At 32.7% G+C, this 26783-nt stretch overlaps 1 protein-coding gene across 1 annotated transcript in view; it reads left to right on the top strand.

Moving 5' to 3' along the window:
- The window catches only part of LOC114331097 (protein Skeletor, isoforms B/C), a 239793-nt gene extending 220002 nt beyond the window's left edge, over nucleotides 1–19791 (top strand). The window contains exons 10-14 of the mRNA XM_050650895.1: nucleotides 625–864; nucleotides 6305–6506; nucleotides 16524–16713; nucleotides 18359–18653; nucleotides 19606–19791. Of these exons, the coding sequence (XP_050506852.1) occupies nucleotides 625–864; nucleotides 6305–6506; nucleotides 16524–16713; nucleotides 18359–18653; nucleotides 19606–19776 (1098 nt within the window). The 3' untranslated portion in view covers nucleotides 19777–19791. The remainder of the gene's footprint in view (nucleotides 1–624; nucleotides 865–6304; nucleotides 6507–16523; nucleotides 16714–18358; nucleotides 18654–19605) is intronic.
- The last annotated feature ends 6992 nt before the right edge of the window (nucleotides 19792–26783 follow it).

Raw genomic sequence — 26783 nt, 5'->3', positions numbered from 1 at the left:
TTTTACAGGCTATATTTTTACTAAGAATGTTTTTTTCAACAAAATACTTACTATTTGAGTTATTTGCGAAAAACCGTCTAAAAGCGTGGTTATTTTGCTGAAAAAATGAACATATTCACTGCCAAATAACTAGAAAAGTATTGACTTAGTGAAAAAACTCTATAGAACAAAAGTTACTTAAAATTAGCCAGTTTATTCATTTACTGACTTTCTTTCTACGAATATTTTTTCACCTTCAAGAGGGGGTGAAAACCACCCCCAGGGCAAAAGCACATATCGGCACAATATCACTTTTTTTCTTGTGACTTGTTAGCTATGTGTATGCCAAATTTCATGTCAATCCAAGCGGTTCTTTAAAATTTAGAGGTTTTGCAATATTTTACCGTTAAAGAACGGACTATAAGTAAGTGTTTTTGCTCCGTATATCAAGACTGGAAGAGCACACAGAGCAAATACATTTCTCTTTAGGCATGTTATGTGGGCAGCTCACTTTTAAAAGTTTCAGTTTTCCATAAGCTGCCCATCCAAGACCGATTATTATTTTCTTCTGTTCATGAGTCTGATTATCCTTGCCAATTATAATTTCAATCAAAACATTATAATATCAAATAAAAATTCTTTTAGGTTGGCGGAGATGTCATAGTGGCTTTCTACGACGCCGACGATGGTACCTTCCATGCTGTAGATTACTACATTTCCCACACTGCTCAATGTGATGGTAGGCAAGGAGTATGTCCCGATGAGCGTATTGGAGGAAGAAACGATGCTACACTGATATCAGGATCTAGAGAAAACGGAATTACTACTGTGAAGTTCAGAAGACCTTTGAAGACAAACGAGGCAATTAATGATCAACCAATCCCAGTTAGTAAAAAATTTACTATCCCTTTTTCTTTGTTTAGGGGAGACCACTTAATATCTGGTACTTGGTTGTAAGAGTTTTGTACCATATGGTGTTTTTTTCAATCAAACTCTATAAAGTCCTGTTGTCAACGAAGGCTAACAGCTTCCTTATAGACCAGGACATTTACACAAAATAAATCAATTTTTAAATACAGCACCTAGAGACTTGCAACTTTTTGCATTATGTTCATTATTTTGGAGAAGGAAGCTTGCCGAGTACTTATTAATTAGGTATATTTACTGGGAGACATAATTCATATGCAACGCTTCGTGACGACCATTTTATTAGACTACTTCAACTGTCAATATTGCCAACCTGATTTACATATACTTGGGGATCAGGATAGCTAACATTTCAATACCCCCTCTCAATTTATACAACATTTACATAAATAGTAAATTTGGATGAATTGTCGACTAAACAACAATCTTGACTCTAACCAAGTCTTGACAAAAATTGAACTAAATGAAATCATAAAAACATACTTATACATCCTACATTACTCAGGTTACAACTCATACCTATATAGAAAAATATTCAAAAAATAACTTTCATTAACTCAAAAAATATTAACATGAGAATATGATAAAAAATAAAAAAAGCAAATAGATAATTCACATGAGTTGTGCCTAAAGTATAAAAGTACTAATCTATAAAAACTTTCAACATTCTTGAATTTTGATCAAAGTTCTGAGACGTGAGAATATTTCATTTGAAGGAGCTTTAGTGAAAATATCAGCACAGTTTGATTTTGTATTTATGTACTGTAAAGTAATTACATTGTTTTCAATTAAATTTCGAATGAAATGATATTTTGTGTCTATATGCTTAGACCTTTTACCTTTAAATGAATTTGTTGCAATACATATAGCTCCCTGGTTATCTATATATAATATACTACCAGTTATTTTCTCGTTCAATAATTCTTCTGCTAAGTTTTTTGTGAACAATAACTCACAACATGTAACAGTTGATGAAATATATTCGGCCTCAGTACTGCTCAATGAAACAGTGCTCTGTTTCCTTGAATACCATGAAACTGGATTGTCTAGAAAATATACTATACCTCCTGACATGCTTTTTCTATCATTTACATTTGCTGCCCAATCTGAGTCTGAATATGCAAATATTAAAGGTTTTCTTTTTATATTTTTACTGTATATAAGACAGAAATTAATTGTATTTTTTAAATATCTAATAATACGTTTAGCAGCTTTCCATAATATATCATCAGGACAATCGAGAAATTGACTCAAATAAGAGATTGAAAACATTATGTCAGGGCGACTACCCAATGCAATATACATTAAGCTTCCAATTAATTGCCTATAAGGCACATTGACAGAGATTTGATTATTAGCATTAGTTTTGTCAACCTGAAAACCTGTTTCCATTGGTGTTTTGCTAACATTGCAATTCGTCATATTAAATTTCTCAATTATCTTATTGATTAAGGGTTTTTGAGAAATATACATTTTTACATCATTTTTATTTACAGAATATTCAAAATCAATACCCAAAAAGTTGTTTACACAACCAAGATTTTTTGCGTTAAACTCACTTTTTAAACTTTCAATAATTTTTTGAATCGAATCGCTATCTTCACCGCACAATAGGATATCATCGACCCATATACACATACACACATTTTTCTTTGTATAAACGCAACAGTCACTTTCCGCACTTTTAAAACCAATTTTGATTGCCCATTTGTTGAATCGTTGGTTCCAGCATTTGGGTGATTCTTTTAGTCCATATAAAGCCTTTTGTAGTTTGAGAACTTTGCTTTGTCGTTTATAACCCTTAGGACAATGAATATAAACATCATGTTGTAGCACTCCGTTGATGAACGCTGAAGGAATGTCTAATTGGTATACCTTCCAGTTGTTATTGAGAGCCAGTGATAATAAAATTCTTACACTTGCCATCTTAGCTACCGGTGAATATATATCTAAAAACACTTCTTCTTCATAACCCTTGGCGACTAAGCGAGCTTTTTTCGTGCCATCACTTTTTGTTTTAAATACCCATTTTGTATTTATGATTTGTTGATCATGAGGTATTTTTGTGGCTTCACTCCACGTGTTCATTTTTTCAAGACATTCTAGTTCTGTTTCTATTGCCTGCTTCCATTCATCCTCCTCTACTGCTTCTTCATAAGTTACTGGTGTTGATGTAACTAAGCAATATGCATAATAAAGTTCATAGTCTTTGAACTTCGAAGGTTGTTTTATTTCTCTATTGGAGGAAGTAATTTTGGTATTTTGTAAATTTACTGGTTCTTCATCTTGTGAATTAATTTCAGTAGTGTTTCTTAATGTTTGGACTGTACTTTCTTCATAATTTGTTTCAAATGTTTCCAATTCATTTTGGCTTGGTAAAATTTCCTCAACATTTTGATTATTCGATGATATTTCTGGAGAATATTTATACTGTGTTTCATCGAAAACAACATCTCTTGAAATTTTGATTTGCTTGGTCAGTGGATTCCAAATTCTATAACCAGCACCACTGTATCCAACCATTACACCTTTACTTGCTCTTGGTTCTAATTTACTTTGCTTTGGTAGGTTGTAGTACCATACTTTTGAACCAAAAATTCTAAGTTTAGACAAGTCAAGTCTGCCTAAGTATATTTCTGCTGGTACTTGTAATTCAATTGCTCGTGATGGAGTTCGATTAAGCTGATAAACAGCTGTTCTAACTGCTTCTCCCCACAAACTCTTTGGAAGATTTGTTTCTACAAACATTGCTCTTACTTTATCTAAAATAGTACGATTAAATCGTTCGGCTATACTATTCTGCTGAGGTGTGTACCCTGCAGTAAATTCTTGTACTATACCATGTTGTATACAATAGTTTTTAAAATATTTAGAAGACATCTCTCCACCTTTATCCATTCTTATTCTAGATACTCTTCTGCCTTCTGCAGCTAATTTTTCAATATGATTAATAAGATGTGATTCGCTTTCGCTTTTTCTTGTCATTAAATATACAACACTAAAATGTGAGAAATCATCAATAATTGATAAGTAATACTTTTCACCAGAAAATGTGGGATCTTTGGATGGTCCCCAAGTATCAACATGTAAAAGTTCCCCAACTCTAGAGGATTTTTTGTATATAACTTCTTTAAAAGGTTGCCTTGTGGCTTTTCCTTGTTGACACGAGTCACATAGTTTATCTGAATAGGGAAGTCCCAACAATTGTAGTCCCCTTCTATTTACGTGTCCTAAACGTAAATGCCATAAGTCTTTATCGCTATGCTTTGCTACTAAACTAGATTGAAAATTATTTAATTGAAAATTTGCGGCAAATAAGTTACTCTTATGTTTATAGCAAATAAGTTTAAAGTTCTTTTTTCTTATTTCAGCCTTATTTTCTTTAAATACTACTGTGAAACCTAAACTGTTTAGTTTACTGACTGATAATAAATTATATTCTAGTTCATTTAAAATGAGAACATCAATGTTAATAGGAGTTTCATTGTAATAAACTTTTAATTTACCTTTTGTACGAGCCGTCATCACTCTTCCATCTGCTATTTTAATGCCAACAGGCTCAATTTCAATAATATTACTTATAAATTGTTTATATTTATTGCTGCACATATTCTGTGATGCTCCAGAATCTATTATAAACGAAATTTGGCTGTCATCATTCTTGAGATTTTCAGCTGGTAGGGCTGTGATAAAACTTACTTCGTCTTCGGCTACATGTATATTCTGTTTACCTTGTGTATCATTATTGGCTCTTCTGCCACGGGAATAGTTATTTCCTCGAAAAAATCTACCTCGATTATTGTTACCTCTATAATTATTATTGTTTTTTCTGAAACAATTGGACACTAGATGGCCTTCAAGTCCACAAAATGAGCATCGGGGTTTTTTATTGTATTGCTTCGTATAAAAAGAGGATTCTTCACTTTCTTGTACATTATTTTTCAGCTTCAATTCTGCATCTAATAATTTTGCTTTAACGAAATCAACAGATAGTTTATCATTTGAAGTTTCTAGGACAGTAATAACGGTGTCAAACGTATCTGTCATTGTCAACAAAAGGTGACATACCTTGTCATCTTCTTCGATTGTAGTTCCAGTCGATTCAAGCTCTCGGATTAAAGAATCGAATTCAACGAAAAATTTTTGTAAATCGATACCTTGTTTATATTTCAACGTTAACAACTTTTTCCGCACATATAAACGAGAAAGAATACTTTTTCTTTCAAACACTTTTTCTAAACTTTTTATCATTTCGAATGCTGAGTCACAGTCACGAATATATTCTAAATGTTCATCTGTAATGCATGTGACAATGATCGATCTTGCTGTTGCATCATGCTTTTTATGTTGATTTTGCTCGTCTCTTGATAATTGTGTGAATTGCGTTGCAGTTACTTCAGTGGTAATAAAATCTTTAACACCTTTGGCATCTAGAAGATTGCCTAATCTAAATTTCCATGACGAAAAGTTCGTAGATGTTAATTGCGGATACAAACTCACGGTTGAATTCGCGCCATTTAAACCTTGGACTGCCATTTTTTTGCGGTCACTCACAACACTGCCGGTCGGTATAAACAGCAACACTAAAAAACTTTACTTCTTATTGAATGTACTCTTGGCATGTAAAACTGGAGTCCATAACCTTTTGGAGAAGGAAGCTTGCCGAGTACTTATTAATTAGGTATATTTACTGGGAGACATAATTCATATGCAACGCTTCGTGACGACCATTTTATTAGACTACTTCAACTGTCAATATTGCCAACCTGATTTACATATACTTGGGGATCAGGATAGCTAACATTTCAATACATTAAAATAGTCTACTATAGAAAAATGGGTGAAAATGCATTTTAAAGTGCATAAAATTTATCCACAAGTGCATAAAAATGTCAAAATAAATGTATTAATGGCCAGATTTTGTTGCTAGGTGGTTTTTGAGGTCGCTAAAGACAAATATGTTATCAGAAATGACCACCGGACCACCTGGAACGCCTATGTTAACTATGAAGGAAGTTCATCTGAAGTTTCGAGGGTTTTCGGCACTAAATTGATGCAAACAGATTACTCGAGGTTTTTTGGAGTCGTTGAACAAGAATACGCCATCAGAACTGACCCTCCGGTGCACCTGGTGTCCAAAACCCTCCAAATTGCTGAATATAACCCGTCTTAGTAGTGACCTTGGGCACCAGGTGGTCTGGGGGTCGGTTATGATGGCGTATTCCTATTCAGCGACCCCAAAAACCGCCTAGTAATCTATTTGCATGCCTTCAAAGCCGAAAACCGTTGAAAATTTCAATAAGATGAAACGTTTTTAATCGTTGTGTATACTAGTGTCAACGCTAGTGTACTAAACTTGTTTTACATTGTTTCGTTTTAAACTTAAACACGTTTACAGCTTGAAGGTGAAGTATCTGTCATCGCAGCTTTTGGACCTCTAAATTCGTTAAAAGAAGCCAACGCTCATACAGTCACTGACAAAACAACAGAAGACTTTAGAATAGATTTCAGTAATTTCGATGATCATGACTGTACAGTCAATTTAGAAGATTTGGGCGTTGCAAGTGGGCCTTCCGTCTGGCCTCCTGCAAAATTAATAGGTAAGTTGTTTGGTTTTATTTATTTGCTTAGGGCCGGTTTCACCAACAACAAATAAATCGATGAATTTCGTCGAAAAAAATTTATTAGACGTTTATATTTTTATTTTGTTTCAATATAGTTTTGATAATTTAAAGTGAAACTAACGAATTTACTTTCTTATAGATATTTACACAGTGAGATTAACTTGCCAAGTTTTTCGAAGAGTAAATATTTATTTCATAAATAAATAAAATAAGTCTTATTTGACGTTGGTAAAATGAAAAAATGTCAGTTTATTGGTAGAATAACTTTATTCATAGAATAAACTACTTTTGTCGTTGGTGAAACCGGCCATTAGATTTCTAGACTAACTGCCACTCAAGATAATGAGCCTTTATTAGTAAGTAATGAACCTTTATTAGTTATTAAAGAACATCTGTGTGATTCCCTATCAACTGGTACACCAACCTATTAGTCTATGGGTAGAAACAAGACCTTTTATTTAATGGACTTCTATATCATTAACCTTTAACTACACGCGCTGGCGTATTTTGTACGCCAGATATAAGAATTCTACTGGAAATATATTTAAAAATTTAATTTTTGACCTTGTTTATCTCTCTAACCTGTCACTGGAATGTGCTTTACAATTTGGTTTTAGTTTCGTTATAGTCGGAGTTCTGGAAATATCGTAATTTACAGTTTATTATTTGTTGTTTTCGCTGGTGGAGAATATACGCCACGATTATATCAATATAATTCGTAATATAAGTGCATATGTTCAATTGTTTTTTAATCATTATGGCACAAAATAAATTTTTCTTTATAAACAATACTTTTTCTCCTGTAAAAAATCACATTTAAAAAAATATTTTATTAGTAATTTTATTTATCATGGAGTCCAGTTATTCCATGATTCCAGTTATAAATCCCAATTGCCTTACTGAGAAGGAACTCCAAGTATTCACTGATGCCAAATAAGGTTTATAACAAACAACTAAGTGTATTTTTTCAAAAAAATAACAAATCCGCTGTTTTAAGTGTATTTTCTTGTGGCGTATAAAGTACGCCACGCGTGTAGTTATGTTATAACTTGGTGCGCGGGTAGTTAAAGGTTAAGAATATTTCAGCTAGTTTCCTAGACGTTGATGACTGTTGGAACTTAAATTATGATCATTCACCGATAGTATTAAACATGAGTATCAATATTATCAAAAAAAAACCCTACATTAACACACAAATTGACGGATTTGGCCAGTATCAGGCTGGGCTGCAATGAAAAAATATATCTAAGACAGTGGTCACCAATAGACGCTCTAGGCTGCGTACAGCCTCACGCGATAGGAAGATTGTTCATTTTCGTTACTTTTAATAAACTTTGAAGGACAAACTATCTTTCAACCGAAACTAATTAAGAAAGAGTAATTTTAAAACAAATTCAAATTACGGGGCGAATTGAAGTGACCACCGACATAGCCAGTTCTCTCCAATAGACGCCGTAGGCTGCGTACAGCGTGTATTGGAGACCATCGACTTGGGGTAAGAACAGAATAAGTGGGTCGCGGTGGAGGTGGAGGTGGAGGTCGCGGTCGATGTCGATATCCATCTAAAACAAACACATTGTAGTGAATGGAAGAGAACATAGCAGGTAAGTCGCAGTGGAGGTTTAGCGCGATGCCATCCAGGAGGTTTACATCGATAGTTTACATCGATTTTGATGAGTTTGTTTTACACGGATGTCTACTGCGCGGCCTACGAGGATGCTTCCCTGTGATTGGTCCATTCGAAGCCAAGTTATTATTACCTGCGTTATATGAGTTGATACTTTTTATTTTTAATCGCTTTTTTGTATTCAGTTTATTTTTTAATTTCTAAAGTAATTAAATACAGCAAATTTTTGAAATGTGAAGGAGGATCTGATTATTTACAGCTGACATTTCATCACTATCATCACTTGACTGACACAACATCGCAAAAGCACAGTCTTTTTGTAATTCAAATTTCATTAAACTACTTCACTTCATAGTGGTTCTAGCTCGACTGACAGCGCAGGTGACCTCCTTGCTATGTGCTATCGACATCGACCGCGACTTAACTAGTAGCATCCACCGCGACCTACACCTCCACCTCGACCCACTTGTTCTGTTCTTACCCTTAGAGCGATGCCACATTATGCGTTTTGACCGGATGCGTTTCCACCACATCCAGTCAAAACGCATAGTGTGACAGGTCGGTCGGGTTGCGTTGGAAACGGATGCGTTTTGAGACATTGTTACGCACTTACAAACTGGATCAGACAAAGCATAGTGTGACAGGTCGGTCCGGTTGCGGTGGAACGGTCCGGTTGCGTTGGAAACGGATGCGTTTCCACCGCATCCGGTCAAAACGCATAATGTGACATCGACTTAGAGATCCACTACGAAACGTAGAGCAATTTAAAGAAGCAGAATTGTTAATGGACAATCTTCAGCAATATAAGCAGCATATGAAAAGACTCCTACACTGAAACCTAGGTTAAAAAGAAACTGTTATCCACAGGAAGTAAGGAACATGATAATTGAGAAAAGAAAGTTGAGAATAATTTGGCAAATAACAAGGGTCCCCCTAGATAAGACTAAACCAAATCGTACTACAAGTCAATAACTCAAAAGAAATATGCAACAACTAAAGAATGATTCAATTAATTCTTACTTACCGGAATTAATAGATGACCGTAGCACTGATTATTTCAGAATGGACTCAAGTATATGTACATGACATTAATATATAAGAAAGAAAATAGAAAAAAAGAATGTGTGTGTACTTTATACGCACGTAAGAAGTTATACTTCTATTATAATATAATTTCAACGAAATAAATATACCTACTTAACAGTTACAATACAAAAAATTAACAATAATTACCAAAAATGAACCAAAACTTAACAATGCCAAATATTAAAAAAAAAAAAAAGAAAAAGGTATGAATCGTCCGGGATTTGAACCCGCAATCTCGCGATTTTTTGATCTCTGGTCCAATGCTCTACCAACAAGGCCATCAAGCCGCATGCTACTTACCTTTCAGATATACATAATTATACATCACGGTGACAAGTGAAATATAAAAATAGATGTTTTATTATTTTACGCCCAAGGAAGACAAATCCAAAGACACAAAATTATAATAAAAAACCTTTTAAACCACCTTTTTCAAATTGCGCAAGTTGTATTATTAATATTAATGTTAATAAATGAAATATAAATATTTTGACGTTTCACAATTTGACAATTCACTTTTAACTGCAGTGCCTTAAACATTTTAAAGCACTAGTGCCTTAAAGTAGCATTTTTAACGCTCCTATGGAGTCCTAAAAATTGCATTTTTAACACGTTTGTAGAAAAATATATTTAAAAACACTAATATATTCTTTCCACACCTTTTCTGGACTGATACATACATAAATTAAAACATTTTGAAGTATAACTTCAAAAATATAATATGAAAACTATTTAAAAAGGCAGTATAACTATTAACTAACCTTTGTTTGTTGTTTCTTTTCCCACAAATTTTAAAACGCAACAACCATACATAACCAAACCGTCAACCGTCCAAACCACAGCTGCGCTACAGCTGCCATATTGGATAATTTTTGACATGTCATTTGAACATCCAATCAGAACAAAGTTATAATGCGCATGCGCCCGGATCGTAGGTTTTAACATAAAAATTCACCCTCATATCGCGCGTAAAGAAGTATAACTTCAAAAACTGTGACGATTATCGAGGAATCAGCATGAGATGACTTAGTTGTTAGTTAAAGTCCCTGATGTATCCTCTGAACAAAGTAACTCTAGTGGGGAAAGTCCTGATGTTAAATCCAGAAATATTTTAAACATCACGCTAATTAATAATGAAAACATTTTAAAACTATAATATCTAGAGGGTTTTTGCCCATACTGCCCTCGTAAGCAAAAACGCAGTATGTACAAAAATTACACATATAGACTTTTTTATATCAATGGAACCAGAAAAACTTGCTCTTTTTATATCTCTTCGTAAAAATGCAGTATCTGCAGCCATTTTTGAAATATTATTTGTATAAACGCAGTATCTGCAGTAATTATTATAAACCTGCTTAAAGAAAATGCAGTAGGTACAATGTGCTTAGGAAGAACGCAGTGTCTACTTATCACATACTTCATTTTTCCTAAGCTTAATGTAGATACTGCATTTTTATTAAGTACAATGATAACATCAGCTGTTCTGTTTCTGGTATTTATAGTATAGCTCAACAGGCCTTAAAGGCCCATGTCTTGGATTCTCTCCACGGTTTTCCTCAATTTTCTCCTGTTCATGGCCGCAGTTCTCCAATTTGATATCCCGTTTTCTGGTATTTAGTCATAAAAACAAAATTTTGAATCCGTACCAATTCTCAATGGTTTCGACTGCAAGTTAATAGATACATAAATATCATTTTAAAATGACCCAACAATGGGTGTGCAATAAAAAACGATATTTAGGTACCTCTCCTTAGAATTTTGTACGTTTCTATACAAATAACAGAAACGCTGGTTTGAAAAATATTAATTATAAGGATTAACATTTAAGACTGGCCCGTCTACCATCCAAGCGTTTGTAGCTAAATTTTTGTTGGGTGTTGTGTGTTTTAAAGACTAAATAAATTAATAAGCAATAGAAAAAATGTTTAGGCAAAGCACAAAAGAAATTATTGCAGTGGCTCTAACTGAACCCACCAGTAGTACCTAGTAGTACACCTACTGATAAAATTTAAGACCTTCAACATCATTTTTTGGTAAGCTGACTGCATATATTATTCTATCAACACCTACTTTAATTTCTATTATTACAGATAAATTAGTTGTATTCTCTAGTTTGAATATAAACTAAAATCAGACATAGTTCTTCATTAGCTTAATCTGATTATAAATACAGTTTTTATGTTTATTTTATTATTGTAGACGATTTTACCCCACTTTTCAAACCATTTTTTATAACTTGCCGCATTTTTTCTAAGCAAACCTTACAAGAGGGGAAGTCCCAAATTGTTAGCACTGACGCAGTATCTGCCTTTTTTTATTGATAAATATGAAATATTATGTATATTTACCAGAAACCAAATTTTGTATAAATTCAAACTTACTAATAACAAAAAACCTTCATAGATGGGCAACTTTAAAAATCAGGACAGCTTTGTAAAGTTAACCTAATTTTCTCTGTTACGTGTCTTGTGTAGATACTGCGTTTTTGTTGCGACGGCAGCATATATCTTGGTAGCTAAGTCTTATACTTTAACCTGTGAAAAGCACTGATGATGGAAAGTTGCATAAAAATGGGATAAAGAAGAAGAAGAAAAAAGAAGAATTCATGTCTGTCTCATATGTCCTTAGAACTTATTTATGTTCTAAGACTATGACAACCACCATGGCCAACTTCAGGCAACGGGAACATAACCCTCTCTGGAGGAACATGTAACTGTAACATGTGACATAAAGTAAAATACTAAAATATTAAAAAGTATATTATTTCAAGAACATTAAATATAAGACATGGTGTCAGGTTATTAAAAATTCAGATAGATAAAAATCTTAATATGGAGGGAAACTTCAAGCCGCCGAAAAACCTGGTGTTCGACCGGAACGTCCACGTGAATTTGGATAATTTTTTAAGAAGCTTGGACATTTATTTGAAGGCGACCGGTTTGAGCGAAAAAGATGATGAAATCAAAGTAGCAATATTACTCAACCTTGCTGGTGAAGAAGCCCAGAAAAAGTTCGAGACATTTAAGTTGTCAAATGAAGACCAAAAAATATTTACTAAAGTTGTTGGGGCCTTTCAAAATCATTGTAAGCTAATGAGGAACGAGACTTATGATAGATACAAGTTTTTCACGAGAGTGCAGCAAGAAGGTGAGAGTTTTGACCATTACATCACCGATATAAAGACCCTTGCATCTCCTTGCAACTTTGGGGACCTGGAGGATTCCTTAATAAGAGATAAGATTGTAAGTGGCATAAGAGACTTGTCCTTACAAGAAAGATTCCTTCGTGAAACTAATCTAACTTTAAAAAAGGCAGAAGAATGTTGCAGAGCCGCTGAAATAAGTTCAATTCAAGTAAAAGAAATAAGAAATGACATGGAAGTGGATTTTGTAAGATATAGTAACAAGAAATCAATGGGACGCAGTAGTAACAGACAGGGTGATGATGTGTACAAATGTTTCAAGTGTGGAACAACCCATGGTAAAATGAACTGTCCAGCATATGGTAAAAACTGTCAAAATTGTGGAAAACTTAATCATTATGCAGTAGGTTGTAAATTTAATAAAAGACAGGTAGGATCAGATCAGGCAGGTCAATCTAATAGTAGGTATCATAGTAAAAGTTTTGGTTATAAAAATAATAATCCTTTAAGAAAAAATGTACATGAGGTTGATAACGAGAGTTCAGATGAAGATGTTTCACTTTGCATTGATTATTTAACAATAGATTCAGTTGATAATAATAATAATAATAAGGCTTGGTATGTACAAGCGCAGATTAACAATCAGGTAGTATCGCTAAAATTAGATACTGGGGCTAGTTGTAACTGCATGCCTCTCAGTTTATTTAATAAATTAAATCTAAACAAAAATAAAATTGACAAGTCTAGTGTAACGATTGTGTCATATGGCAATAATAAGGTTAAAACAGTTGGGAGCATCATAATAAAATGTTTAATAAAAAGTGCTTTCTATAATATAAAATTCTTGTTGGTTGAGGAGGCGTCGGTGCCTATTTTGGGTCTGAACGCCTGTGTAAAACTAAATTTAGTACAAAAAATTGATTCTCTAAAATCGCAGTGTGATGACAAGGAAAATTTTGTCAAAAATAATATTGAAGTTTTTGAAGGGACAGGCAAAGTTCCTTTTCAATATAAAATAATGCTTAAAAATGATTATAAACCATATATAAGTTCTTGTCGTAGAGTTCCAGATACAGTAAAACCATTGTTAAAAAATACATTAGAAGACTTAGAACGTAGAGACATAATTTGTAGGTTGGATGAACCAACGGAGTGGGTTAACAACATTGTAATTGTTGAGAAGCCTAATAAAAGTCTTAGAATTTGCTTAGATCCAATGCATTTAAATAACAACATATGTACCGAGCAATTTCCTATACCCACTGTGGATGAGTTGTCATTGAAGTTACAAGGTAAGTCAATATTTACAGTATTAGACTTGAAAGAGGGTTTTTATCATGTCCCTCTTGACAAGGAAAGTATGAATTACACTGCTTTTATCACACCTTTTGGAAAATTTTGTTTTAAGAGGTTAGCATTTGGTTTAAATATTAGTCCACAAGTATTTCAACGTATAAATGAAAAGATTTTTGGAGATTTAAATATTGGGATATATTTTGATGATCTTATTATTCCAGCATCTGATGAGGAAACACATGATTTAATTTTGTCAAAAGTGTTGCAAAGAGCAAAGAAATTTGGAGTAAAATTTAACAAAAATAAAATTCAATATAAAGTAAGGGAAGTAAAATATGTAGGTCAAATATTTTCAAGAGAAGGGGTAAAACCAGATCCTTCCTATGTTGAAGCCGTCTTAAAAATACAAGATCCGACTAATAAAAAAGAGTTATTAAGAATAATTGGTATGATTAATTACCTAACTAAATACATTCCAAATTTGTCTCAGTTGTTAACTCCTTTAAGAGAGCTAACTAAAATTAATATACCTTGGTCTTGGACTACAGAACATAAAACAGCCTTGAATGATGTAAAATGCTTAATTACTAAAATTCCTAATTTAAAAATTTTTGATGCAAATTTGCCTATTGAAATACAGTCTGATGCGAGTCAATTTGGAATTGGTGGGTGCCTTTTACAACAGGGACAGCCAGTTGCCTTTTGCTCACGCAGTTTAACTGAAACAGAAAGTCGATATCCACAAATAGATAAAGAGCTTCTGTCAATTTGTTTTTCACTGTCTAAGTTTCATAACTATGTATATGGTAGAAAAATTGTAATAAAAACTGATCATTTACCATTGATCTCAATTTGTAAAAAAGATTTTTATAAAGTTAGTGGTAGACTGCAACGTTTAAAATTAAAACTGCTTAACTATGATTTGGAGGTACAGTATTTACCTGGGAGATATATGTATATAGCAGACTTACTCTCTAGGTCATTCATACAAACCAAGAGTAAAGTTGATACAGAAATGTTGGTAACAGTGCATTCTCTTGAGATAGATTTGCCCATATCTGAAGAGAGATTAAAAGAATTACAGATTGCGACTAAAAATGACCCAAATTTGTCTTCAGTTAAAAACTTTCTAAGCAATGGCTGGCCACAAAATTCTCAAAATTTTAATTCTGAATTAAAAACATTTTTTAAAATTCAAAATGATTTATATGAAAAAAATAACTTAATATTTTATGATGACAGACTAGTGGTTCCCAAAAGTTTACAAAGCCTTATGCTCTCTAAATTACATATTGCACACTTGGGAATGGAAAAAACTAAGTCAAGAGCCAGGAAAATTTTCTACTGGTTAGGTATGACCTCAGATATTGAAAATTATATTTCAAAATGTAATACTTGTCTAAAATTTTCACGTAAACCAACAAAAGAACCTTTAATTCCACATGATAGGCCTAACATACCTTTTTATAAAGTTGGATGTGATATTTTAACTTTTGGTGGTATAGATTATTTGGTACTAGTGGATTACTACACGAATTGGATTGAGCTAAAAAAGTTAGAGTCAAAAACCTCTGGTGATGTGATTAATAAATTAAAACAGATATTTTCAACTTTTGGTATACCTATGATGTTGATTGCTGACAATATGCCATTTAACAGTGCCGAATGTCACAGTTTTGCTAAAGACTGGGAATTTAAAATTCAAACATCAAGTCCGCTATATCCAAAATCTAATGGTCTTGCAGAAAGGGCAGTAGGTATATGTAAAAATATTTTGAGAAAAAGTCTAGAAGCAAATACAGACGTTTTTAAGGCGTTACTAGAATATAGGAATACTCCTTTAGCAGGGTGCAATATTTCACCTGCAGAATTGATTTTTAAGAAACAGTTGCGTAGTGTCCTTCCCCTTTCAGGTAAACATTTGGAACCATCCTTGAATAATGAATCACAGAAACTAACCGAAAAAAGGAACAGGGATAAGATTCATTACGATCAAAATTCGAAAGGTAGGTCAGAGTTTAAGGTAGGTGATAGTGTAATAATCAGGTTAGAAAAAGAAAAACGTTGGATACCAGGGGAAATAGTAGGGAAATGTGATACTCCTAGGTCATATATGGTTCGGGATAACTTTGGCAGAGTAAAGAGACGAAATACTTCATTTTTAAGACAATCACCAAATGAATGTCCTCCCATTCAGAAAGAAGGTAATACGTTTCCATTCATTAGGTCTGAACCTAGCTCCTCACAAACAAAGTTAAATATTAATAACTTTAAACCTGAGATTTGTTCAAACGAACCAACTGTTTCAACCAAAATTGTAGCTAGTAACTCAAATTGTAATAGTAACTTGAATTTAGGTAATAGTGAGACAGTTACAACAAGGTCTGGTAGAGCTGTTGTTAAACCAGCTAGGTATAAAGATTAGTTATAAGTTAGACATAATATTTTGTAGATGTATTCCTAGAGTATAGTCAGAATAGTTGTTTTTGTTAGTTTTTTTTTTTAAGAAATGTAAAGGGGGAGATGTCTCATATGTCCTTAGAACTTATTTATGTTCTAAGACTATGACAACCACCATGGCCAACTTCAGGCAACGGGAACATAACCCTCTCTGGAGGAACATGTAACTGTAACATGTGACATAAAGTAAAATACTAAAATATTAAAAAGTATATTATTTCAAGAACATTAAATATAAGACAATGTCTATTAATTTAGAAATTTTCTTCTGTGTAATCCGTACTTTTGTGTTAGTTTTTAGTTTTAAGTCTTAAATTCCAGTAAAACTTTTGAACTTTATTATTAATTTCTTTACTTTTTATATTTTTTTATAATTTAGGTCAAACAACTTTTCACGCAAAGTTGGGTCCAACTGGAGGTAAAAGGGGCTATACACCCATAACGAAGCAGCCATCTTGGGGTATTGCGTGGTACATCAATGACCTTCTTATTCCGGAACTAACTTTGGAAAGAGGTCAAACTTATTTGTTTGTTGTGGAAGGCGGAGATGAGCCTAGTAATCCTGCAAGGTAAATAAACAAGCTCTTAATGAGACGATGACCTATATTTTTATATTTTTGTTTGCTGATGACCATGTAATATTAGTAGAGATCCGGTAGTCGCTAGGAAGATGTTTAAAAGCCGACAAAAGTATTTGATCGATTGTTAACATAACTCAACATAAATAATATTGTATATGTTTACTCGAGCTAAAGTTTTTCTACACGGTGTGTTTCAAATAGACCGTGTGTTTCAAATAGACCGCATATTAAACTTATCTATGAAAATTATAGAATTGGAAATCAGAAAATTTGATCTTCCGCATAACTGTATTTAAAGCTCTACATCACTTTAAGCTCCAGGCAAATCATAAAGCTCCAGGATACGATAGTAATAAGTAAACAACAGAATATAAAACCCACTATATATGTAAATAATACCAAACTTGGGTAAGTTGATCAAATTGTTTACCTTGGATATCAATTAAATTGTAACGCAGAGACTCACGGCGAAAGTAGATCTAGGATGGATCAGGCCAGAGCTGCTTTTAGAAGAATGTCCAAGGTATTATTTAACAGAGACCTAAAATTGGCATTGAGGAGCCCAACGGCGTGACCAGGATGATCCTAAGGGGGGTTACAACTATTGGAGGGTCGTTGGGGGGTATGGAATGGTAATGGTGTTAAGCGTATAGAGCTCAAAGTACATCCAAATAGGGGGGGGTTACAACTCCCAAACCCCCTCCCCTGGTTACGCCACTGGAGGAGCCGCCTACTTCGCTGCTACGTGTTCTCGGTCTTACTGTATGGTGTCGAGTCCTGGACTATGAATAAAATAGACCTAAATTGCCTTGAGGCTTTCGAAATGTGGTGCTACAGAAGAATTTTAAAAGTTTCTTGGATAAAGAAGATTCGAAATTCCACAATAGTAGAACGGGTATAGGCGTATATAAATCAGCTGGAGCTATGTCGACGCACAAATTATGTTCAGATTTCAAATTCCTGTACCCTATCTTATACTATTGTTTACACTATTGGGACTCTGCAAGTTGCGCAAAGCGACACCTATTTCTACGCTCTGCACTTTTATTCGGACTTTTAATTGTATTGACCAATTACGTTAGTCCTGGTTGCTGGATAATTGTCAAGGCCATAGCCCAAAAAAATAATAAGAAGAAAAAATAAGATTCAGGTTATGTGATGAAAACGTAAACAATTGTATGTAGTAAATAAAATTAGTTATTAAAATGCAGTACTGCAAGCAAAATACAATTAATTAAATTTACATTTATATAATAATTGCATATCATATCAATATTGTGGAGCAACATATAATTTTTCTCCTTCAATGACAGTAGGTATGAAATGTACGTCAATTTGACAATTTCAATTGACAATATGAATTATTTATTATTTAAGAACGTTGCAAAGTTTCTCCGCTAATGGCGCACGATCGTTTCACGTATCCCTTCCAAGTACTTGCACACCGCGAATACTATACTATACTATACTATACTATACTATACTATACTATACTATACTATACTAAACTATACTATACTATACTATACTGTAGTATACTATACTATACTATACTATACTATACTATACTATACTATACTATACTATACTATACTATACTATATTACATCATACTAATTTTTGACATTCCTAGGTACCATCCGTTCTACATAACTGATTCCAAAGAGGGAGGATTCGGTCAAAAGTCGGTAGAAGAACGAAAGAAGCAAAAGGTATTTGCAGGAGTAGAATATGACAACGATGGATACGCGTATCCGTCTGTAGCTGGAAGATACTGCGAATGGACCCATAAAGGTATAGACAAATCGGCAGAATCTGAAACTTTTGAAGAATTTACGAAGACGTTACGGCTAGAATGCGATAATGGCGAAGCAGCGTATTTGAATTGGACGGTCCCGATGGATGCGCCTGATTTATTGTATTATCAAGTAAGTTGGATTTTTAATATAATAATAATATACATAATAAGATTTTAATAACTTTATTATAACTATTACAGTAAATATTGTAACGGGCAGTTCTTTCAGGACAACAGACTCAATAAAACCGTTGTATTTTTAACTGTCATTAAAAACATAATAACAATATTGGAATAATACAATACAGACCACAGTATATACGACAGCAATCGCTCTTCACGAAATCACTCTATGTGCATAATTACACACTCAGTCTCATAGCTCACCACACTTCAATCCAGTGTGATTACAATCAAGCATCGATGCACAGGCCAGCTCCGGGTTGGAGGTGGCAGCTACCACTCACTGCGGTTACAGTTCCGGCGAAACCGCTCTTCACTACAGAGCGCGTCCACCTCGGTAGAGTTCCAATTCGCTGCATTGCATATCTGCCGTTTGAGTTCTTCCCGGTTCCGTACACCTAGTGGAACTGATTTCATGATTCTCCTTTCTCGTCTTAAATACACTCTCGATAGCCATCACTCCTTGGTTTCGTCGGAGATGGAAACGTGTTCGATCCTCTACTGTTGACGAACGTCGGGCTGCAGGAATCAAAGCGTTACAATAGTAATAATTACTATAGTAATAATTAGCGCGTCGAGTTTGGTAGAGGTCCATATTTCAATTTGTATCGTTGAATCTTTTTAGATAATCTTTTAGATCCCTTTTGCAAATGCCTGCATTTCTTCATGCATGCGATTTCCTACATATTTGAAAAACTCAGATGTTATTTCGTCGTTTTCTGGACTTTTGTTATTGTTTAAGCTCTAATTCGACAGTACATTTAAAAATTATATAGCCATAACGAAATATTCCACTAATATTTTAGGAAGTGTAGTAATGTCTTCTTAGTTTTGAATATTTAAGTTATGTAACAACTATGCTACGCTTGCCTTACTAATCACTTTCTAAATTTTTTCAGTGTTACACGCACAATAACTTAGGATGGAAAATACATATCGTAGAACCAGGATACATATCTCAACATAATAGCAAATTAAGCAATTTGATTAGGACTCCGATTGCTTCCATTGTTTTCTCTTTATTAGTAACAATCACGATAAGCAACAAGGTAGCGTTCTGGAACCTGTAACGAAAATTTTCAGTATTAATAATTCTCGACTGAACATTTTTAAATATTTATATACCAATTTCTACGAAGATTGTACGGATTATGTTTGTAGAATGGACGATATAGGAAACGTTTCGACAGAAATAGTATAAAAGGAAGTTGTGAAATACTGGACTGTTATATGAAGATAATCTGTGCAATTGAGTCCTACTTCATATCAATTAGATGTTTGAATATAAGTCAAAAATTGTCATTACAAAAAAAGAGCAAGATAAAATTTTAATTATATGTTAAGAGTTTATTTACTGGGTAGCAAATAGTGAAATAGTATTTGTTTTAAAAAACGTTTAAAGTATATTTATTGTTGTTGTTAAATTTTGAAAGTTTTCTTATTTTAATATATCAACGTTATATTTACTAATGTTACAAAAACTTGTCCAAAACTTGGAATGTTCATGCAAACTTGGAAGCAGCTTTTCTTTCAACCACTTTACAAACATCTCAGTATTCATGTTATCGTGATAATCAGTCGATTTTTTAATTTGACGGAAACACAAAATTCGCTCCATCAATAAAACCATGTTTTCTACCTGCATGCAATATAATATGTCTCTCCCTCAGTATCGGCATGTTTTATGAATTTTACATTCTCGCCCTGACAAATCCGTTTTATTCCACCTTTAGCAAAAATTCACGTTTCCCAATTTGCTTGAAAACTCTCTAGAGACTTAACCTGAAAATTTCGAATTTAATGTCTCGAATTTCAAACTTTCAGCCCCCAGAAAGACCATCGGACCCGCTAAGAGTGTGGTCTTTAATACAAGCGAAATATAACGGCAGGCGGCCAGTATATTGAGAGAGTTAAAAAAAATATACTTAGGTACTTGTGAACGATAATCACAGAAAATAAAGATTATACTGCGGTAATAAGAGTGAGAATTGAAAAAGCACGTGCCAAATTAGTGACAATGAAAAAGATTTTATGCAGCAAAGATTTGATGTTGGCCCTCAGAATAAGACTAGTTAAATGTTATGTACACAGTGTGCTTTACTATGCAGCTGAATCATGGACATTAAACCTAAATGCAATAAATCGACTTAACGCATTTGAAATGTAGACATTTAGAAGAGTGTTGGATTTCATGGGGAGATAGAGTCACGAATATAGAAGTGTTAAGGAGAATAGGTAGAGAGAGGGAAATTGAAAATACAATGAAAGAAAGCAAATTGCAATATCTCGAACATGTGATGAGAGACGAAAGATATAACATTCTGGTACTAATAATTCAAGGAAAAATAGAGGGAGACCCGTTTTCTGGTTGAAGAGAATGAGACTGAGAGAATGGTTTGGTTGAAGCTCAAGACAACTATTCAGAGCATCTACCTCGAAGGTCAGAAGAGCCATGATGATTGCCAACCTTCGTCGCGGAGATGGATATTAAAGAAGAAGGTAATTTGGATATTCTTGAAATTTTGCTAAGAAAACTACAATATGCGATTTTTTTATTATTGTAGAAGCAGATTTTACATGTTTTCTGTTATTTTATCAGGATTGCACTACTTCGTTAAAGTTGCAGCTTTAAAGTTACGTTATATCTGTTACCGTTAAGTTTTAAATTTTATATTTTATTAAATATTTTGAATTTTTTTGATGTTGAGATTTGTTAATAGTTTTACACGTTTTCAGTTCACAACAAATTGTTTAGCTTTTATAGTCCAGAAAGCCACTGCGCATCCGCTAGGAAAAATATTCTAATTCGGATTTTTTGCACAATCTTACTCAAAAAGGACTCCCTTTAACAAATTTGCATGTTGCCAGAACCAAAAGGTGGTCAAAAATTTTTTAAACGTTTTTTTTGTTTTTTTCCTAAAATTATTTTTTTTTTGCATGAACAAAAGTTTTTTTAGGTTTTTTGGATCATTCCAAACAGAAAAGGTCTTTAGTGACTTTTCTCTAAAAATGATAGTTTTTGATAAATAAGCGATTAAAAATTGAAAATTTGCGAAATCGGCCATTTTTAACCCTCAAAAACTACGTGAAAAACTGAAAATTTGAATGTTGCCAAGGCAGGTTGATATTCTTTAAACATTGATTGATGAAATTCCGAAGAGTTTTTTGAAATACAATATTCAAAACTCCTTTGTTTTTTAATTGCTAATCAAGCGTGCGCGACACTATTTTCCACCGACAGTATGGTGCAAATGAAAGGAATAAATTCGTTATTTCGTAAACCGGCGACTTTAAGGATAAATCTCGAAACAGGTCGATTTTTATTTTTAAGTTGTGATATTGTGGCATATATGGTATAATAGTGACGTCATCCGTCGGGGCGCGATGACGTAATCGACGATTTTTTTAAATGAGAATAGGGGTCGTGTGGTAGCTCATTTGAAAGGCTCTTTAATTCTCTATTCAGCAATGTAAACATTTACATAATTATTTATACAGGGTGTCCTTCTACTTCTTTTTTTGTCAAATAATTTAATTTAATAAAAAATTTTTGGACACCCTGTATAAATAAATATGTAAATGTTCATATTAGTGAATAGATAATTGAAGAACCTTTCAAATGAGCTAGCACAAAACCCCTATTCTTATTTAAAAAAATCATCGATTACGTCATCACGTCCAGATGGATGACGTCACTAGTATACCATGTATGCCACAATATCATAACTTAAAAATAAAAATCGACCTGTTTCGGGATTTTTCCTTAAAGTTGCCGGTTTACGAAATAACGAATTTATTCCTTTCATTTGCACCATACTGTCAGTGGAAAATAGTGTCGCGCACGTTTGATTAGCAATTAAAAAACAAAGGAGTTTTGAATATTATATTGCAAAAAACCCTTCGGGATTTCATCAATCAATGTTTAAAGAATATCTGTCTACCTTGGCAACATTCAAATTTTCAGTTTTTTACATAGTTTTTGAGGGTAAAAAATGGCCGATTTCGCAATTTTTCAACTTTTAATCGCTTATTTGTCAAAAACTATCATTTTTAGAGAAAAGTCACTAAAGACCTTTTCTGTTTGGAATGATCCAAAAAACCTAAAAAAACTTTTTTCCATGCAAAAAAACAATTTTAGGAAAAAAACCAAAAAAAAAACGTTTAAAAAATCTTTGACCACCTTTTGGTCCTGGCAACATGCAAATTTGTTAAAAGGAGACCTTTTTGAGTAAGATTGTGCAAAAAATCCGAATTAGAATATTTTTCCTAGCGGATGCGCAGTGGCTTTCTGGACTATTATAGATAGTTAGTTTTTATAGTTTATAAGTCAAATATCTTGCTCTTTTTTATTTAAGAATTTATCTAATGTATATAGATTAAACAGAATTGGACCAGACAATCAAATTATACTTCTAAATTGCTTTTGATACAGAACATTTTTGTAAGCTTGAGATGTTGTCAGTCATGGTTTACATTTGGAAATAATCCGTAAGAAGTTTATTTAGTTTGTTATAATGACAACATATAAACATGACAAGTTAACTTGGAAAATTATCTCTATTTTTCAGAGTAACAACGACTGAACTGTTACATTTTGTACAGAAATATTACAAAATATCCCCATCTCTAATACAGGCGCATTTAATTTCTCGAATTAGCTATTAAAAACTTTTTTCTACAACCGTGTTAAAAATGCAATTTTTAGCACTCCATGCGTGCGTTAAAAATGCTACTTTAAGGCACTAGTGCTTTAAAATATTTTTAAGGCACTGCAGTTCGTATTGACCGTATAGACAATTTAGATGTAATGTCAAAAAAATATAAAAATGGAATGTCAGTCAAGTTCAAGTAAAAGTTTTTGTAGATATTGTCCTGTAATTACGTTTGTAGAAAAAATATTGTATGATATGCGTGTTAAAAAGTACATTTTTAAGGCACTCATGTGAATTGCAGAACTCGCTATCGCTCATTCTGCAAACTTTCACATGCGTGCCTTAAACGTGTACTTTGAACACTTATATCATAAATAACTATTATATTAACATTTTCTAAGTTGTTTGTTTTTTTACCAGAACTGTAACATTTTGTACAGAAATATTACAGAATATCCCCATCTCTAATACAGGCGCACTTAATTTCTCAGAAGTATCTATTAAAAATGTTGGACACAAATGTCCCAAATAAATATTATCCTTTAAAAATGTTTTGCTGACTGTTTTTTTTTTTTGGCAAAAACACGCTTCATCTTGAAATGTTATGGGTTTGTAGACACCTACAGAAGACGACAGATGAGTATTATAACATTCTGCTAAAGATTAAAAATTATTTTTAAACATTTTCTCTGTTTCAAAATTTAGGCGGTACTTTTTAGTTCATTCAAATGTTACATTTAGGGTTGCATTTCTTAGAGGAGTCAATTTTATTTTTTCAATGTGTAGGAGTGTTCAGTAGAAGCTTAAGTTAAAGTTTTTGGGGTCGCCACCCTTGTCCCCCGGCCGTCATATTGAAAAAAGGGGTGCAAAGGGCTTTGCGCTGTATCTCCTAAACTAGCAATCCTACAGAAAATTTAATTACACATAAAATGTAACAAATTAAATTTTCTACAATTTTATATCTATTACTTTTTATCGTCAAGTGACCAACAAAAAAGAGAGAATATAAACAAAAATAAGAGAAAATTTTGTAAGAAGTTTCCTTTTGGAGGTTATAACTTTTTTTACGTTCATTTCACAATAAAATAACATCATAGCGATTTTGTAGAGGATTTTTCAATGAACAATTTTCACTATAAAGTTGTTTAATTTTATTTATTATCTAGGTTTAACAATGCTCCAAACTTGACCAGATTCTCGAATTTTCATAGAAATACAATAAAAACGATACTTTTCTATCTAAATATTCGGCGAGCGGCATCAACCGTTATGCCGAACACGAAAATCAAATTTAAGGTGAATGACCAATTGTGATCTATTTTTATATTTTCGAGGTTCTTGAATCCGAATATGAAGTTTATTTTTATCTAGAGTTGGTAGAACATGTTTAAAAATCAAATTTTATACAAAAATGCCAAAAATAAATTTTGATGATTTTTCAAGTTTACCTCACTGTATCTTTGGTCGATGTAAATAGTTCCTTTTAAAAATTTTACTGTGTCATCTTTTAACTATGTGGATAACAATGAAATTTGTCCAAAATGTTTAAGCACATTAAAAAAGAAGTTGTTAATTTTTAAACATTTTGTCATCATATTTCGTTAGTTTAATGTTTACCTAAAAATGTTTAGTGACAAACTTTTTAGTTTATAATTTTAACTAACCCAACAATACAATATAATTCATAAAGAAGTTTTTTGTAAAATTTTAAGTCAAACTATACAATAGGAAAAAAGTTATGTTACTTCATAGAGAGAATTTTGTAGAGAATTTTTCAATGAACAGTTTTCATTATAAAGTTGTTTTATTTTATTTATTATTTAGGTTTTATAGCGCTCCAAACTTGACCAGATTCTCTAATTCTCATAGGAATACAATAAAAACAATACTCTAATTAAAATTACGTTATGCCGACCACGAAAATAAATTTAAGGTGAATGACGAATTTTGATCATTTTTTATGTTTTCGAGGTCGCTGAATCCGAATATGAAGTTTATTTTTATCTAGAGTTGGTGGAACATGTTCAAAAGTCAAATTTTATACAAAGATGCCAAAAATTAATTTTTATGATTTTTCAAATTTACCTCGCTGTATCATTGGTAGCTGTAAATATTTCGTTTTGAATCTTTTACTGTGTCATCTTTGAGGTATTTAGATAACAATTAAATTTGTCCAAAATGTTTAAACACATTATAAAAGGAGTTGTTAATTTTTAAACATTTTGTCAACATATTTCTTTAGTTTCATGTTTGGTTAAAAAAGTTAAGTGACAAACTTTTTTGTTTATAATTTTAACCAAAACAGCAATAAAATATGATTCATGAAGAAGTTTTTTGGAAAATTTTAAGTCAAAATATACTACAGGAAAAAAGTTATGTTACTTCATAGACAAGCGGCACACCCCAAAAAACGCTTATATATCGAGATCCTGACGATGGTGTGGTGAATGGCTAATTTTGATCATACTTTACGAGTTTGATATCAAAAATCGTTTTTTTGCTCTTCTTAAGAATTTTGCATTTTGCGGTTGCGTCATTCTTCTTCTGAACCGGCGAATTTGTCCTCAAACAACTTCTTGGGCCTTTTCTATATATGCTTAGGGTTATAAGGTTTATAGTGGGGAGAAAGGTCAGAAACAGATTAGTAATAGCATAGTAATGTTAAAATCATAATAAATTGTGTGAATAAAACATACATATAGATAGAAAAGTAAGCCTAACTTTTGTTTTTATTGCATCCCTATAAGCATTCGAGAATCTGGTCAAGTTTGGAGCGCTGTAAAACCTATATAAATAAATAGAATTAAAGAACTTTATAGTGAAAATTGTTCGCTGAAAAACCCTCTACAAAATTGCTATAATGTTATTTTATTTTAAAATGAACTGAAAAAAAGTTATAACCTCCAAAAGGAAACTTGTTAAAAAATTTTTACATATTTTTGTTTATTTCTTTTTTGTTGGTCACTTGACGATAAAAAGTAATAAAAACAAAATTGTAGAAAATTTAATTTTCTACATTTTATGTTTAATAAGATTTTTCGTAGGGTTGGTAGTTTACGAGATATAGCGCGAAACCCCTTTGCACCCCATTTCCAAGATGACGGCCGGGGGGCGTATTTACGTTTCCGTGTTAATTTCAAGACCGGGTAGTTTTTAAATCGGCACGTAAACGGCGGAGCATATCTGCTTTCAAACACGTGTGCATTTCAAGACGTTTAATTTTGAAATGCGCACTGGTTTGTAAAAGAACTTCGCGCCTAAAATGATCACAAATACGTTTAAGTTATAACATTATTTTATTTTATTTGAACTGTTTATCACAAATAGCTCCTATCTGCAGAATAACAAATTATCATTCATTGGATCTGTGGAAATAAAACAATTTTATTACCTTCTAGTGTAGGAAACAAAGGTTGAACCTTGCA

Source organism: Diabrotica virgifera, chromosome 5 (genome assembly GCF_917563875.1).
Source record: "Diabrotica virgifera virgifera chromosome 5, PGI_DIABVI_V3a".
Classification (NCBI taxonomy): Eukaryota; Metazoa; Arthropoda; class Insecta; order Coleoptera; family Chrysomelidae; genus Diabrotica; species Diabrotica virgifera.
This window is presented reverse-complemented; position numbering and strand designations above follow the sequence as displayed.